Below are 17378 nucleotides of genomic sequence, written 5' to 3' on the forward strand. Positions count from 1 at the left end.
GCATGGCAATGTATCATCCACACATAGCACAACATTATGTCTTCATTGCACACTATCACTATCTGTCTGTCTGTCCTCAGACTGGAAATATCATTCTAAATTCTCTGGGGTCATTTTGACCTTCAGTTTTGATAGATTTACTGTTTAGCTATTCCTCACATACAACATTAGATATATGCTATGTGTATTTTAATTAACCTTAGTCATCTAGATTTTCTAAAACTTGCAAATTTCCCTGTCTGAATTTTCAAAATTTTCATTTGTGACAACATTTTAATGAGCTGTTCGACAATTTATTACTCTATAGAGAGTTATTACGGAATGTCTTTCCACTCAAATTTTACAACGAAATGAATACACAGACTATTATTTAGGGCCAAGATTTATCTTTTAGTTACTGTCGTATTGGTTTTTTTCCCTTTTGAGTTGTAATACCAAACTCACAAAATGAATTCTAGGAAGTAAGTAAACTCATATACCATATTTGGAGATGTCACTGCAGTACCATATTTGAAAAAAAATCTGTGCCATATTTGGATGACTTGGTACCATATTTGGAGAACTCAAGTGCCATATTTGGGAGCTCAGTGCCATATTTAGACAACTATATTTGGAACACTTGTCCACTATATTTGGACAAGTAAATACTATATTTGGTTTGTAATAGCAAATTTTGGAAAACTGTTATATTTGGAGGATTTGTAGACTATTTCTGAATCAAAGGAAGTAAAACAATATTTGGAGAAGTTACTACAGCTTCATCAGTGCTATAGCAGAAAACTGCCATATTTGCTTACCATATATGGAAAATTCAGTACCATATTTGGAGGACTAATTATCATAATTCAAAGTCCTTGAATGTATATTTGAAAGATTCAGATGTACAGTTAAGTGCCACAAGCAGTTCTCCAGAAATATAATCTACAACCATTACAAAGTTCAATAAACAAATAATAAACAACTGGAAATACAGCTTGGATTATGAATTACAAATAACATTTTTCACATCAGTGAGTTGAGAGAGAAAAGCATTACTAAAGAAAGCTAATCTTAGATTACTTCACATGGATCAATCAATACTACCGACTGACCAATATATCAACTTCATAGCTTGAGTCCAGTACTCTTATTTTAAGAACTACGTTCACTACTAGTGTTAAACAAGTACAAATCTCTTTCCAACCAACAATTGTTCACAGATATTCGATAAATTTTTGGCAAATCTAAACATTATTTTAGATGGAGATCAAACATGTAAATGTTATCAATTCATTCATTTCAAATTATATATGGAATATCATCACTACTTATTCCTTGCCCCCCCCCTCCCAAAAAAAAGAAAAAAAAACCCAGAAATTCTAGAAATTTTACCAATTCATAAATTTTTGGAATACATCTACTACATTTTTAGGCTGAAATTGAAAAGATCATCATAAACTATAATTTTGTGCCAAAATTAATGTCAAAGCGGGAAAATTTTACAAATTTTTGAAAAAACGCAAATTCAAAAATGTTACCGATTCATAAATTTTTGGCATACATATACTTCATATTAGATTGCTATTGAAAATATCATCATAAACTATAAGTTTATGCCAAAGTTAGGGGAAAAAATTTACAACTTTTTTGAAAAAAAATCAAATAGAACACATTATTGTGTACGACAGTTAGTGAATGGAATAATATAGTGATCACATGTCGCACCTGTCATCAAGTCTATTAATAGACTAGGTTTCAATGCAGATATTAACTATATTACCCTTAAGCTATTCCTTTATTTTGTAATACTCTTTACCTTCATTCACATCAATATCGTTTCAATCTTCACAAATTTTCATTAATATCAGCTTCTCGTCACTGTTTTTCTTTGTTGACAATCGATTTCACTGACAACCTTCTGATCTCAACCACCAATAATAAAACTCAACTTGTCTATACTACAGTTCTCAATCAATTCTCACTAACTGCAATCTAAGCATTTCACCATAAACATTACACATATATGCACTAAACATTTAGCAATTTTAGCGACCTAGCCAAGTGAACATCACTCTAGAAAGGTAAGGTGATAGATATTTCATGAAGTAGACAGAGAAATTGCAAGTTGTTTTAAATGTAGCATGTACACATATTCTTCATCTTTCAATTCAAACATCATGTCATACATTTGTATGTCACACATTTATTCACTCAGAAACCGTGACAACCTGTCAAAACAAACACCAGTCAGTCATAGAATCGTGTACTCGACTCCGAGTCTGTCTCGTTTCTCACATTATGCAAATACCGCAAAGATACGGTCTCTTGAAATTATTAAGTTTCATATCTCTGGTTTTCAACACTATGTAAATATGGTAAAGCTATGTGAGTGTCTTTTGGAGTCTATCTTTCACTGCATTCACGCTTCACTGGAAAGCTTTTCAGCATGAAATCGAACCAAATGGACTCACAGAATATAGCTGGCAGGAAAGTGACTGTGCCAACAGCAAAATACGTATCATTGTTTGCTTTTTACAAGTTAATTGAATCATAGACATTATACTGGCCACCTCTATCACAAAAACTCACACACTTGGTATCACATTTTATCCATTAATAGCAGCATCCAAACATACAACAATTTCTGGGGCTCATTCCTAACAAAATTACTTACAAATTTTTTTTCAACTTTCAGAAATTTTTTTCTAAATCTTGACTTTATTTTAGACTAGAATAATACATATAATCCTTTTTCATGAGTTCATGTAAAAATTTTGGATCCGATCTGATTTTTGTACTTTTAAACCAGTTTGACCGATTATCAAGTAAATTCTAAAATAAAATAAAATTTAGAATTTGGGTAAATTCTTAGATAAATCAAAATTTGCTTTAGACTGGAAAAAAATCATAAATCATTTCAAATTTGGTTCAATATGTTAAGTTTTTGTATATAAAGAATCATTTCACCTTAGCACTTCTGTGAGCACATTATTAACATAATTTCTTTTGTACATTTTTTGTGATATTTCAAATTTTTTGGACTAAAATCATAAGCATAATCAATACTTATAAATTGATATCAAAATTTTCATTCAAAAGGGACAAAAATTGAACTAAATGTAAAAAAAAAATGAAATTTCTTGGAAATAAAATAGTTGTACTTTGGCTTACCAGTACAGAGGTTTAAGTCAATCTTTCCCATCAAGTTACGGTCTGATGGCAAAGCTTTACAGCATGAAATGAAAGCAAACATAATAGAAAGAAGCCGGAAAGAACCGGTGACAGCACATCACAGAAACACTCTAAGTAGCTTAAAAGAGTAAAAACCATGGGTTTGTTTTTCATTGAATTTGTCAATTAAATCTGCATATAACTGATCACCTCAAGCTAACAATGGTAACTGATCACCACAGGCTAACAACGGTAACTGATCACCACAGGCTAACAACGGTAACTGATCACCACAGGCTAACAACGATAACTGATCACCACAGGCTAACAACGGTAACTGATCACCACAGGCTAACAACGATAACTGATCACCACAGGCTAACAACGATAACTGATCACCACAGGCTAACAACGATAACTGATCACCTCAAGCTAACAACGATAACTGATCACCACAGGCTAACAACGATAACTGATCACCACAGGCTAACAACGATAACTGATCACCACAGGCTAACAACGATAACTGATCACCACAGGCTAACAACGATAACTGATCACCACAGGCTAACAATGGTAACTGATCACCACAGGCTAACAACGGTAACTGATCACCACAGGCTAACAACGATAACTGATCACCACAGGCTAACAACGGTAACCAATCACCACAGGCTAACAACGATAACTGATCACCACAGGCTAACAACGATAACTGATCACCACAGGCTAACAACGATAACTGATCACCACAGGCTAACAACGGTAACTGATCACCTCAAGCTAACAATGGTAACTGATCACCACAGGCTAACAACGGTAACTGATCACCACAGGCTAACAACGATAACTGATCACCACAGGCTAACAACGGTAACCAATCACCACAGGCTAACAACGATAACTGATCACCACAGGCTAACAACGATAACTGATCACCACAGGCTAACAACGATAACTGATCACCACAGGCTAACAACGATAACTGATCACCACAGGCTAACAACGATAACTGATCACCACAGGCTAACAACGATAACTGATCACCACAGGCTAACAACGATAACTGATCACCACAGGCTAACAACGATAACTGATCACCACAGGCTAACAACGATAACTGATCACCACAGGCTAACAACAGAAATCAAATAAGGTAGTTTCACAATGGCAAACAATCACCACAGGCTAACAATGGTAACTGATCACCTCAAGCTAACAATGGTAACTGATCACCACAGGCTAACAATGGTAACTGATCACCTCAAGGTAACAATGGTAACTGATCACCACAGGCTAACAATGGTAACTGATCACCTCAAGCTAACAATGGTAACTGATCACCACAGGCTAACAATGGTAACTGATCACCACAGGCTAACAATGGTAACTGATCACCTCAAGCTAACAATGGTAACTGATCACCACAGGCTAACAATGGTAACTGATCACCTCAAGGTAACAATGGTAACTGATCACCACAGGCTAACAATGGTAACTGATCACCTCAAGCTAACAATGGTAACTGATCACCTCAAGCTAACAACGATAACTGATCACCACAGGCTAACAATGGTAACTGATCACCACAGGCTAACAACAGTAACTGATCACCACAGGCTAACAACGGTAGCCAATCACCTCAAGCTAACAATGGTAGCCAATCACCTCAAGCTAACAATGGTAACCAATCACCACAGGCTAACAACAGTAGCCAATCACCTCAAGCTAACAATGGTAGCCAATCACCTCAAGCTAACAACGGTAGCCAATCACCACAGGCTAACAACAGTAGCCAATCACCTCAAGCTAACAATGGTAGCCAATCACCTCAAGCTAACAACGGTAACCAATCACCACAGGCTAACAATGGTAACTGATCACCACAGGCTAACAACGGTAACTGATCACCACAGGCTAACAACGGTAACTGATCACCACAGGCTAACAACAGTAACTGATCACCTCAAGCTAACAATGGTAACTGATCACCTCAAGCTAACAACAGTAACTGATCACCTCAAGCTAACAACAGTAACTGATCACCTCAAGTTAACAATGGTAACTGATCACCTCAAGGTAACAATGGTAACTGATCACCTCAAGGTAACAATGGTAACTGATCACCTCAAGGTAACAATGGTAACTGATCACCACAGGCTAACAATGGTAACTGATCACCACAGGCTAACAATGGTAACTGATCACCTCAAGCTAACAATGGTAACTGATCACCTCAAGCTAACAATGGTAACTGATCACCTCAAGGTAACAATGGTAACTGATTACCACAGGCTAACAATGGTAACTGATCACCTCAAGGTAACTGATCACTACTGGCTGACAACGCCGTCAATGGTAAGCGATCACTACTGGCTAACAACGCCGTCAACGGTAAGCGATCACTACTGGCTAACAATGCCGTCAATGGTAAGCGATCACTAGTGGCTAACAATGCCATCAACAGTAACCAATCACTACTGGCTAACAACACCGTCAACGGTGAGCGATCACTACTGACTGACAACGCCATCAACGGTAAGCGATCACTACTGGCTGACAACGCCATCAACGGTAACCCATCACTACTGGCTAACAACGCCGTCAATGGTAAGCGATCACTACTGGCTAACAATGCCATCAACGGTAAGCGATCACTACTGGCTAACAACGCCGTAAATGGTAAGCGATCACTACTGGCTAACAATGCCATCAACGGTAAGCGATCACTACTGGCTAACAATGCCATCAACGGTAAGCGATCACTACTGGCTGACAACGCCATCAACGGTAAGGGATCACTACTGGCTAACAATGCCATCAACGGTAAGCGATCACTACTGGCTGACAACACCGTAAATGGTAAGCAATCACTACTGGCTGACAATGCCATCAACGGTAAGCGATCACTACTGGCTAACAACGCCGTCAATGGTAAGCGATCACTACTGGCTAACAATGCCATCAACGGTAAGCGATCACTACTGGCTGACAACGCCATCAACGGTAACCCATCACTACTGGCTAACAACGCCGTCAATGGTAAGCGATCACTACTGGCTAATAACGCCGTCAACGGTAAGCGATCACTACTGGCTAATAACGCTGTCAACGGTAACCAATCACTACTAGCTGACAACGCCGTCAACGGTAAGCGATCACTACTGGCTAACAACGGCATCAACGGTAAGCAGTCACTACTGGCTAACAATGGTAATCAATACATCATCCTGCAATAATGACAGCTTTCGTATTAAACATCAAATAGTTAATTTATCATATCCTAATTCTTATACTCTTATATACAAAACAGGTTTTAATCTCCAAGACAGTTATCCATTCCTTAATATATATCTAGACTAATTTAATTACAATAGACATCTATTCAAACTTATTGGCTTCATTTTAAGTCTTTGTTCTTTGTAAACCGTATCACTGACAGTTTTAATAAATTGACGTGTATTAAAGAAGAAAATCTTTGTTGACAGGAAAAAATGATGATGAATTTTGATTAATGAGATGATAGAGTTCATAACTGTATAAGCTAACCTTAGAATGATAAATTTACATAATCTGACAACTGATAAGACTTAAGGATTTTGTTGACATAGATCACTGGACTCGATGTCACTTTAGTTTTCATCAAATTTTTCTGTCTGGTCTTGTATCAGAGGAGATTAAAATGTAAGCGGAACTGTAACTCAGAATGTTATAAATCTACTGGATAATGTATTACCTCTGTCTGTGCAATGTATGTCTTGTCTGTCATACTGTAAGACCATTTCAGTCCCCTATATGCAGTTTATCTGTCAGTTTTCTATGTCAGTCTGTTTGTTTGATTGTCTCTATCTGTGTCTGTCTGTCTGTCTGTCTGTCTGTCTGTTTGTCTGTTTGTTTGTTTGTCTATCTGTCTGTCAGCTTTTCTGACTGACTGACTGACTGACTGACTGACTGACTGACTGACTGACTGACTAACTGACTGACTGACTGACTGCCTGCCTGTCCATCCATCTGTCCACTCACCCATCTGCCCACTCACCAACCCATCCATCCATGTCTGCCTCTCCGTCTGCCTGACTGATGATTGTCTGTCTACCTGTATGTCTGTGTCTCCCTTCTTTATTCACACAAATCTACATAAATCAGTATCTATCTGTTCGTCTGTCTCTGTCTGTCTGTCTGTCTGTCTGTCTGTCTGTCTGTCTGTCTGTCTGTCTGTCTGTCTGTCTCTCTCTCTCTCTCTCTCTCTGTCTCTCTGTCTGTCTCTGTCTCTCTCTCTGTCTCTGTCTCTCTCTCTGTCTCTCTCTCTCTCTCTCTTTCTCTCTCTCTCTCTCTTTCTCTCTCTCTCTCTCTCTCTCTCTCTCTCTCTCTCTCTCTCTCTCTCTCTCTCTCTCTCTCTCTCTCTCTCTCTCTCTCTCTCTCTCTCTCTCTCTCTCTCTCTCTCTCTCTCTCTCTCTCTCTCTCTCTCTCTCTCTCTCTCTCTCTCTCTCTCTCTCTCTCTCTCTCTCTCTCTCTCTAATTTAATACACCTCCTGTTACATGTACAACATTGCTAGCATAAAATGTTGCCAACTACTAAAACTTGGATTTGTGATCCCAGCAATGCTACCCAAGAGAGTTAATATCACAAAGCAGTCAATGTCTTTTGAACACAGAATTAGATCCAATGCATTATGTATAAGATGGCCCCATTTCCTATCTACTAATTAGCATAGATAATTGGTTAATTATCATAGATAATTGGTTAATTAGTGAGGTATTGAAATACCAATTAATGACTTAATTAACACGATGTCTATTATAGTTTGAAATGAAGCACTTTGTATGATTTACAGTCACTAGAGTAATAACTTGTAAAGGTTTATTACTCTAACAATGTAGACATTACAGGTAAAAGTGAAGTTGAGTCTAGGTATGTCACTCATTGGACATGATGTTTTTTGAATTTAAACATAGACACATTTTAAAACGGGGAAATCAAACACTCTGGCAAATTTTGTTTTGAAATCTTGCATGTCTTAAATTTGATGTCCTTCCACCCCCATTCTCTGAATATGTAACAGTCCTATCCCTTATTATTGCAAGCTAGGACTTTAAAAGCACTAACAACATGGGGAAAGTTAACATGACATATTCTACAATTTGAAATCTTACATCTACTAGATCTAACACCCTTCCACCCCTATTCTCTATTTTTGGAACAATCCTATCCCTTATTATTGCAAGCTAGGACTTTAAAAGCACTAACAACATGGGGAAGATTAACATGACAAATTCTACAATTTGAAATCTTATATCTACTAGATCTAACACCCTTCCACCCCTATTCTCTATTTTTGGAACAGTCCTATCCCTTATTATTGCATGCCAAGACCCATGAATGATTAAATAGAGAGGGAAGGGTCAACAGCCTGACAGGGATGAGTTATTGTACGTAATAAAGTAATTTAATTATTCTAGTCCAGCTGTACTTTACAAAATCCTAAATTATATACATCTATAAAATAAAATACATCAATTAATAAAATGAAGAGAGGCTGTAAAATGACAGGTTACTTTTAACAGTTTTATCCTTTATGGTATTTTAATCAAATATGTATTGTGGTATTGCATTCATTCTCAGCTTTTATTGGCAACTTAAATAAAATATTACATTGAAATTATTACAAATACTAAGGTTATCTGACTACAAACCCACTGCACTAAATATGTTAGTATTGTTTGGGAACCCTGGTATCAGGGTGGGGTAGTCAGCTTGAGTCTTAGTATTCTAATTGTCTGTTTGTTACACTGTATCTATATGTCAAAGCTGAGTCTGTCTGTCTGTCTGTCTGTCTGTCTGTCTGTCTGTCAGCCAGCCTGTCCGTCTATCTGTCAGCCTGTTTGTCTGTCTGTCTGTCTGTCTGTATGTATGTGTGTATGTCTATGTATGTATGTATGTATGTATGTATGTATGTATGTATGTATGTATGTATGTATGTATGTATGTATGTATGTATGTGTGTGTGTGTGTCTGTGTGTCTGTCTGTCTGTCTGTCTGTCTGTCTGTCTGTTTGTCTGTCTGTCTCCATCAATCTATCATTTTGTGTCCTGTATAATGTCTCCTTAAGTTTGTCAGTCTGTCTGTGTCGCTATCAATTAACACATCTGTCTGTGTCTAGTGGTCAATTACTAGTGTTTTGTGCTGTGAATATCAAAGTTTCCCATTCTGTCTGTCTGTCTGTCTGTCTGTCCATCTGTCTGTCTCTGTCTGTGTGTCTATCAATCCACCTGTATGTCTATTTGTCCCATCCCCCAAACACCTCAACCACTAAAACACATTCCATCACCGTGTGTAGATACATTTCATTGGATCTCTCTAAATCCAATCAGTGACATCTCCATAGACTGACGTCAGAGTTGATTAAATTACTACATATTTTTAATGAAATGTCAACCTTGAAGTCAAAATATTTCATGTCAAAATAAATGAAGTATGCAATCACCTGATAATAATTCATCAAATTTTCATATTAATAAATTTATGATTAAGTCATTTGTAGACTAGATGTCTCAAATACTTCAACACTAGCTGATCTTGCGAGATTTTCTTTTTGTAACAATGTGGGTTTATTTTATTATAATATAGTTCTGACCAGATTTGTAGGTGTGAATGTATTTAGAGCAGACTAAATCCTAAATCTTGGTGACCAGATTTGTAGGTGTGAATGTATTTAGAGCAGACTAAATCCTAAATCTTGGTGACCAGATTTGTAGGTGTGAATGCATTTAGAGCAGACTAAATCCTAAATCTTGGTGCATATTCATGAGATCAACACCTAGACAATGAATCATGTGTACATTTCTTTGTTTCCTAATTTATATATTCACAACAGACATGACAGACAACAACACAGACTTTAACATTCACAACAGATGTGACAACACAGACTTTAACATTCACAACAGACGTGACAACACAGACTTTAACATTCACAACAGACGTGACAACACAGACTTTAACATTCACAACAGACGTGACAACACAGACTTTAACATTCACAACAGACATGACAACACAGTCTTTAACATTCACAACAGACGTGACAACACAGACTTTAACATTCACAACAGACGTGACAACACAGTCTTTAACATTCACAACAGACGTGACAGACAACACAGACTTTAACATTCACAACAGACATGACAACACAGACTTTAACATTCACAACAGACGTGACAACAGTCTTTAAAGTGTACATGCAAAGGTACATACTTTTTTTCGTAATTATGTTTATTTTGCCATAAAAATAAATGAAATTGCATTCATACCTCTAAATATTGCGCGCATTGGCAAGAAAGTCGCAAAAATACTTGCCCCCTTAATCCCCTGTGCTTCGACTAACTTCGGCACCGCAACCAGCTCACGAAAGGTGTCGAGGTCCCACGTGTTACAAAAGCCTTCTAAGCCTTTGTGTAATGTTTACTTATGAATTACTAATTACGCTTGCATTATAGTATTATCTGTAACTGTACATATTGTGGTGTACCAGTTTAGTCTTCCGACAACAATGGTTCCTTGGTGTTTTGTCGGCAGCACCCGCAGTGAAACATCACCCTACACACATTTCCGAGTGATATAACTGAGTAGGTAATAATGGGTGAAGGCAGTTGAAATCACGTAAAAACTGGACAGTGACGCCATACAGTGAAAGTCGGTAAATGTTACCGGGGCCGGGGTTCTCCACGCCACCGGTGTAGCCATGATCAAAGCGAAAAAAGGAAGACAAATAAAATAATTTGAAATGATGTTTTCAAGAAAGCAAGTTAGCTTCATAAAATATTTTCATTACGATAGCATTTGTTTTTAAACAATGCGTAGTCCGATTGTATGTTTTGATTTCCATGTTGCTGGGAGTCGATCGTTTTCATTGTGATACATCACATACATCGTCGGAATCATATCAAAGTAAAAAGACGCAACGCTCATTATAATGTTGCTATTTTTGTTTCCATTGTTTTGTCTACATGAACAATTACTGTGTCATGCCAATCACATGTCAAAAGTGGATGGACACAGCAAAGTACAGTCAGCACTAAGCATCACGCTCCCAGGTCAAATAACTTCAACAACGTAAGACATGTCTATCCATAAAAAACTCAAACAAAAATGGTCGGAGACAATACACAATACACCACAGTACGGTCGGCTTCAGTGAACATGGGCCGTGCTTTGAAAGAAGATGAAACCACTTCATGTCACTGTGTGGATGGTAATGAACGCAGTAAAAAATGAAATAAAGTACGTGTACACATAGCTTTCAAGAGGGACGGTTATCCAACAAAACGTTCTGCTCTAACGAATTTGTGGGTCTACTTTCGCGAAGATTTTGAATGGTCATAGATTGAATGTACTGTTACAACACGCTACATTTGAACAACTTGAGAGAATATTATGGGGAACTCTTGAAGCCATTCTCATTCTCTGTATGTTTGATGGGAATGGAAATATTACATAATTTTCGTTTCGATTACATTGTCTGCAGGAGCTGTTTTCCACCCATTGAATAGTTATGTCAACAAAGGACGCTGAACAGCATTCACTTTATGTAAACAACACGGACATACTCATTCACTGCCAGAGGAACTATCGTTACTGCTAGCGGTCGGTTCGAATGAATTTGGCTAAATCACACCATCAGATGTTAATGCTGGAGTGTATTGCTCTACGCTTGAGGAATCTGATCAATATTCAACGTCGGGTTCTGGCGAAAACGGGTTTTGAAGTTGACCTTCTGGTTCGACCATAATGGCTTTGCATGTAAAGATACACTAACGAATGCGTTTGTGTTCCCGAAGTGACGTCATAAAGTTCCAAATCCTGTCCTATCCATATGCAAATGAGAGGTACTTACCTGAAGGTGCTCTGTGGCTGAGCCAAGAGTGCCTCATTTTTCGCGCAATTTCTCGTGTTAGAATTATATTGTACTATTACAAACCCGATTTCCTTTATTTTTATTGCAAAATAAACATAATTACGAAAAAAAGTATGTACCTTTGCATGTACACTTTAACATTCACAACAGATGTGACAGACAACACAGACTTTAACATTCACAACAGACATGACAACACAGACTTTAACATTCACAACAGACGTGACAACACAGTCTTTAACATTCACAACAGACGTGACAGACAACACAGACTTTAACATTCACAACAGACATGACAACACAGACTTTAACATTCACAACAGACGTGACAACACAGACTTTAACATTCACAACAGACGTGACAACACAGTCTTTAACATTCACAACAGACGTGACAGACAACAACACAGACTTTAACATTCACAACAGACGTGACAGACAACAACACAGCAGGAAACTTAACAACGTAATCTAAACTAAAGCTACATTACTGACTCTTTGATAATATAATTCCATAGTGGATTCAAGTATTAATTAATAATTCTAAATTTAACAGCAGAGAGAAACTGGCAGGTGCATGTTAACCTTGTCGGGTTATTCCTTGTAACATTAATTATCAATTAATTTAACTCACATGGTAATGGTGATATGACGGACAGTTTTATATACAGTAATAGCTATCAAATGTTATTACAAAGCTCTTTACGACTTAGGTTTCATTTTCAGGTTTCATTTTCAACTCATGTTTTCATACACACTCAGACTTCCATAACAGAATTCAAATGTTTTAATTCACACTCAGACTTCCATAACAGAATTCAAATGTTTTAATTCACACTCAGGGTTCCATAACAGAATTCAAATGTTTTAATTCACACTCAGACTTTGATAACAGAATTCAAATGTTTTAATTCACACTCAGGCTTCCATAACAGAATTCAAATGTTTTAATTCACACTCAGGCTTCCATAACAGAATTCAAATGTTTTAATTCACACTCAGACTTCCATAACAGAATTCAAATGTTTTAATTCACACTCAGGCTTCCATAACAGAATTCAAATGTTTTAATTCACACTCAGGCTTCCATAACAGAATTCAAATGTTTTCATACACACTCAGGGTTCCACAACAGAATTCAAATGTTTTAATTCACACTCAGACTTCCATAACAGAATTCAAATGTTTTAATTCACACTCAGGGTTCCATAACAGAATTCAAATGTTTTAATTCACACTCAGACTTTGATAACAGAATTCAAATGTTTTAATTCACACTCAGGGTTCTATAACAGAATTCAAATGTTTTAATTCACACTCAGGGTTCCACAACAGAATTCAAATGTTTTAATTCACACTCAGACTTCCATAACAGAATTCAAATGTTTTAATTCACAATCAGACTTCCATAACAGAATTCAAATGTTTTAATTCACACTCAGGGTTCCATAACAGAATTCAAATGTTTTAATTCACACTCAGGCTTCCATAACAGAATTCAAATGTTTTAATTCACACTCAGACTTCCATAACAGAATTCAAATGTTTTAATTCACAATCAGACTTCCATAACAGAATTCAAATGTTTTAATTCACACTCAGGGTTCCATAACAGAATTCAAATGTTTTAATTCACACTCAGGCTTCCATAACAGAATTCAAATGTTTTAATTCACACTCAGGCTTCCATAACAGAATTCAAATGTTTTAATTCACACTCAGGCTTCCATAACAGAATTCAAATGTTTTAATTCACACTCAGACTTCCATAACAGAATTCAAATGTTTTAATTCACACTCAGACTTCCATAACAGAATTCAAATGTTTTAATTCACACTCAGACTTCCATAACAGAATTCAAATGTTTTAATTCACACTCAGGCTTCCATAACAGAATTCAAATAAATTTCTGCATTCTCAAGACATTTGTAAAAACACACTGCAATCAACTCAAGTCATTTTCTGACTTAGGTTTCATGCAAACATTGCATGATGGGAATTTTCAACATTTTTTTTCAGGTGATTTAACATGCACTTCATTTTTATAGAATAAAATGCATTTTCCCGGAATTTTACAGACCTTTACCAGTGTGCTCCTAAAATTCCAGGGCTGTTATTAATTTCCAGGTACATGTGAACCAGGACTATACAACATAAATAGATTATAAGTAACAAGGTGTACATTTATTAACATGCAAATTTCACTTTGTAATTAGCATATAAGTTACACTATACCAGATGTACTTACTTTGACCAGGAAGAAGGTAATACCATAGGTTTTCAGTGACCTACATAACTGAGTATATCGTACTTTACAATCCAATTCACTCACTCCTATCAATTTTTTGTGTTCCTGAAAAGAAAATTAAAATATCTGAATAAATATTTTATTGATGGCATGTGTCAGTTCTTCTGTCTTGTTATTTTGCTATCCTTCTTTCCTTCTCTGATTTACTTTTCTTTTCATCATTGGTAAGACTAATTGTAATTGGGTCATTTGTAAGCTATAATAATTGATGTACTTTGTTTGGCCAATCTTAATGACTGTTACTTGCAAAGGTTTGTCAGGTCATTTGTAAGACTGGTTGTCATTGGTTAGTTTGTGATCTATCTTGTTTGGTCACATTATGCTAACCAATCATAGCCATTCTACAATAAATGGCAAAATAATGATTGGTATACTTACAGCAAAGATTCTCTTCTCAGCACCTTTTACCTTTGCATATTCCTTTGGCAATATGGACTTCATACTGTTAATAAAACACAAACTCATTTAGGGTACGGGTAACTCGCTTTAAGATAATATAACATATATGTACAGAAACTTGTTAACTTTGAACAAGCTAAGGGGTACATGTAGGTAACTTACTCAAGAAAACCAGGTTCATGTTTGAAAAGACTTAGTATTGAATTAGTAAATTCTGTTCCTCCCAACTTGTTCTCAGTTGTGTACAATCAATAATGAATAAGTTAAAGGGTATGTACATGTATAGGTATAGGTAACTTACTCAAGAAAACCAATTTCATGGTTGAAAAGACTTAGTATTGAATAAGTACACTTTGTTTCTCCCAACTTGTACAATCAATAATGAATAAGTTAAAGGGTATGTACATGTATAGGTATAGGTAACTTACTCAAGAAAACCAGGTTTATGTTTGGACTCCACATGATCACCAAATTGAATCTGACACTGTGAACCAGCTAGCTGACATGCCTCTTCCAAAGAACAAGGATGGGTTCCATTCAGAATGTTATCACGACACTGTAAGTAATTTGTAATGTGTTGATAAATTACCAATGTCAGGTATGCTCATTTAGGGCCACTATGTTGTATATCAATACCATGTATGCTCATTCAGGGCCATCAAGAATAATATTAATCATAAGTATGCTAATTCAGAGCCATCATGATTAGTACCAATTATAGGTATGCTCATTCAGGGCCATCATGACTAGTACCAATTATAGGTATGCTCATTCAGGGCCATCATGATTAATACCAATTATAGGTATGCTCATTCAGGGCCATCATGATTAATACCAATTATAGGTATGCTCATTCAGGGCCATCATGATTAGTACCAATTATAGGTATGCTCATTCAGGGCCATCATAATTAATATCAATTATAACCAGGGTCATTATGAATAATATCAATTATAGCTATGCTCATTCAGGGCCATTATGAATTACAGACAAATTTCAGCTTGTAGCAAGATGATATGCAAATTTTAGTTGAAAATGTATAATAACTGTCAGGCAGGACATTTACCAGGCAGTTTTTGTGGTGCATCCCCTCCAAAAAAATATCAAATTTGAATTCCAGAAAATAGACTTTATCACTGAATTCTCGACACAGTTGGACTGATTTCCACCGATTCAACAAACTCAATTATTGGTTGTCATGGAAATATAACTTATAATTGATCTAACCCACAAATCTTTAATTCTGGGAAACAGGATTTCAGCGTCCACTGATAATGTTATTAAGTAAGCAAGTAGAACTCACTAACACTTGCGTACTCATGGCATCTTTTTTTAATCAACTTATTTCAATACACTGTATACACAGCGATGTAACACTAATTATACAGACTACTCTAATATACACATATTATGCCTTTGCACACATTCTACTGTTTTCATTATCAATTATACAATCATTGGTTGTCATGGAAATTACACATTGCCAATTTTCAAACATAATAACTTTTCATAATTAACATTACCAACAATAAATCAAGGGTTGGGATGTATTATAAAATGCAATGGATTATGGGAAATTATCACATGTTTTTTGCACAGTATTGTGGGAAGTAACTAGTCACTATTCCATGCAATGGACTATGGGAAATTATCGCATTTTTTTTTGCACAGCATCGTGAAAGGTAACTAGTCACTATTCCATGCAATGGGTTATGGGAAATTATCACATGTTTTTTGCACAGCATTGTGGGAAGTAACTAGTCACAATTCCATGCAATGGATCATGGGATATATTCACATGATCTGTTGAAAGACATTTGGAGAAAGGACTACAGTGCAAAGGATCATGGGAAATACATCTATATATATGAATATTTTTAACTCTGTTTGAAATAATAACAGAGGTACTATTTTATGCAATGGATTATGGAAAATAATAACAGTAATATGGGACAGTAGCCCTGTCTACACGGCACTAAAAATCCTACCTGAGGTAGGATTCAGGAAAGTTTGGAGCCCGTGTAGACGCAAACACGTCCTGCACCTGTCCTGAAACCGTCCTGACTTAGGACACCTTTGAGAGGTTTCCTGAAACCCTCCTGACTTCTTCCTATGTACTGTCAGGACGGAAGGCACGACATCTACGCTGTAACCTTCCTACGTGTACACACAAATCTATCCTACCTCAGGTAGGACTTGGGACTGCCTCAAGTAGGACGACCTACGTGTAGATAGGGCTAGTGCGACAAGAAAGACTGGTTATTTGCTATGGATCATGGGAAATAATCAGACTAGTTATTTACATACCTGTATATACAAAAGATTCAACTGTACAGGATCTCTGGAATCTACGTTCTGATCCGAGTAGAAATATTTCCTTCTGAAAATCAACGTTTCACCTTCTTCAACCCCTTGTTCTCTGAGTGTCCTGGTATGGTCCAACCAGTTTACTGTAATAACAACAACATAACATAATATAAAGTTTTAGTGTCCTGGTATAGTCCAATGTAGACTCTCTCACAGTCCTCGGAGCTTCACTTTACTAAAATTATGCTAAGTGAATTATTTTGTATGTACTGATACCATCTACATAACGTACTCC

General features: G+C 36.5%; 1 protein-coding gene across 5 annotated transcripts in view; it reads right to left on the reverse strand.

Moving 5' to 3' along the window:
* Positions 1-17378, reverse strand: part of LOC144449898 (talin-1-like) — a 209060-nt gene that overhangs the window by 74399 nt on the left and 117283 nt on the right. For all 5 annotated transcript variants that reach the window (XM_078140446.1, XM_078140447.1, XM_078140443.1 and 2 more), the window contains exons 9-12: positions 17084-17226; positions 15205-15332; positions 14756-14819; positions 14318-14422 (exon numbers count right to left, since the gene is read on the reverse strand). In XM_078140446.1, coding sequence (XP_077996572.1) covers positions 14318-14422; positions 14756-14819; positions 15205-15332; positions 17084-17226 — 440 coding nt within the window. The remainder of the gene's footprint in view (positions 1-14317; positions 14423-14755; positions 14820-15204; positions 15333-17083; positions 17227-17378) is intronic.

Source organism: Glandiceps talaboti, chromosome 19 (assembly GCF_964340395.1).
Source record: "Glandiceps talaboti chromosome 19, keGlaTala1.1, whole genome shotgun sequence".
Lineage (NCBI taxonomy): Eukaryota > Metazoa > Hemichordata > Enteropneusta > Spengelidae > Glandiceps > Glandiceps talaboti.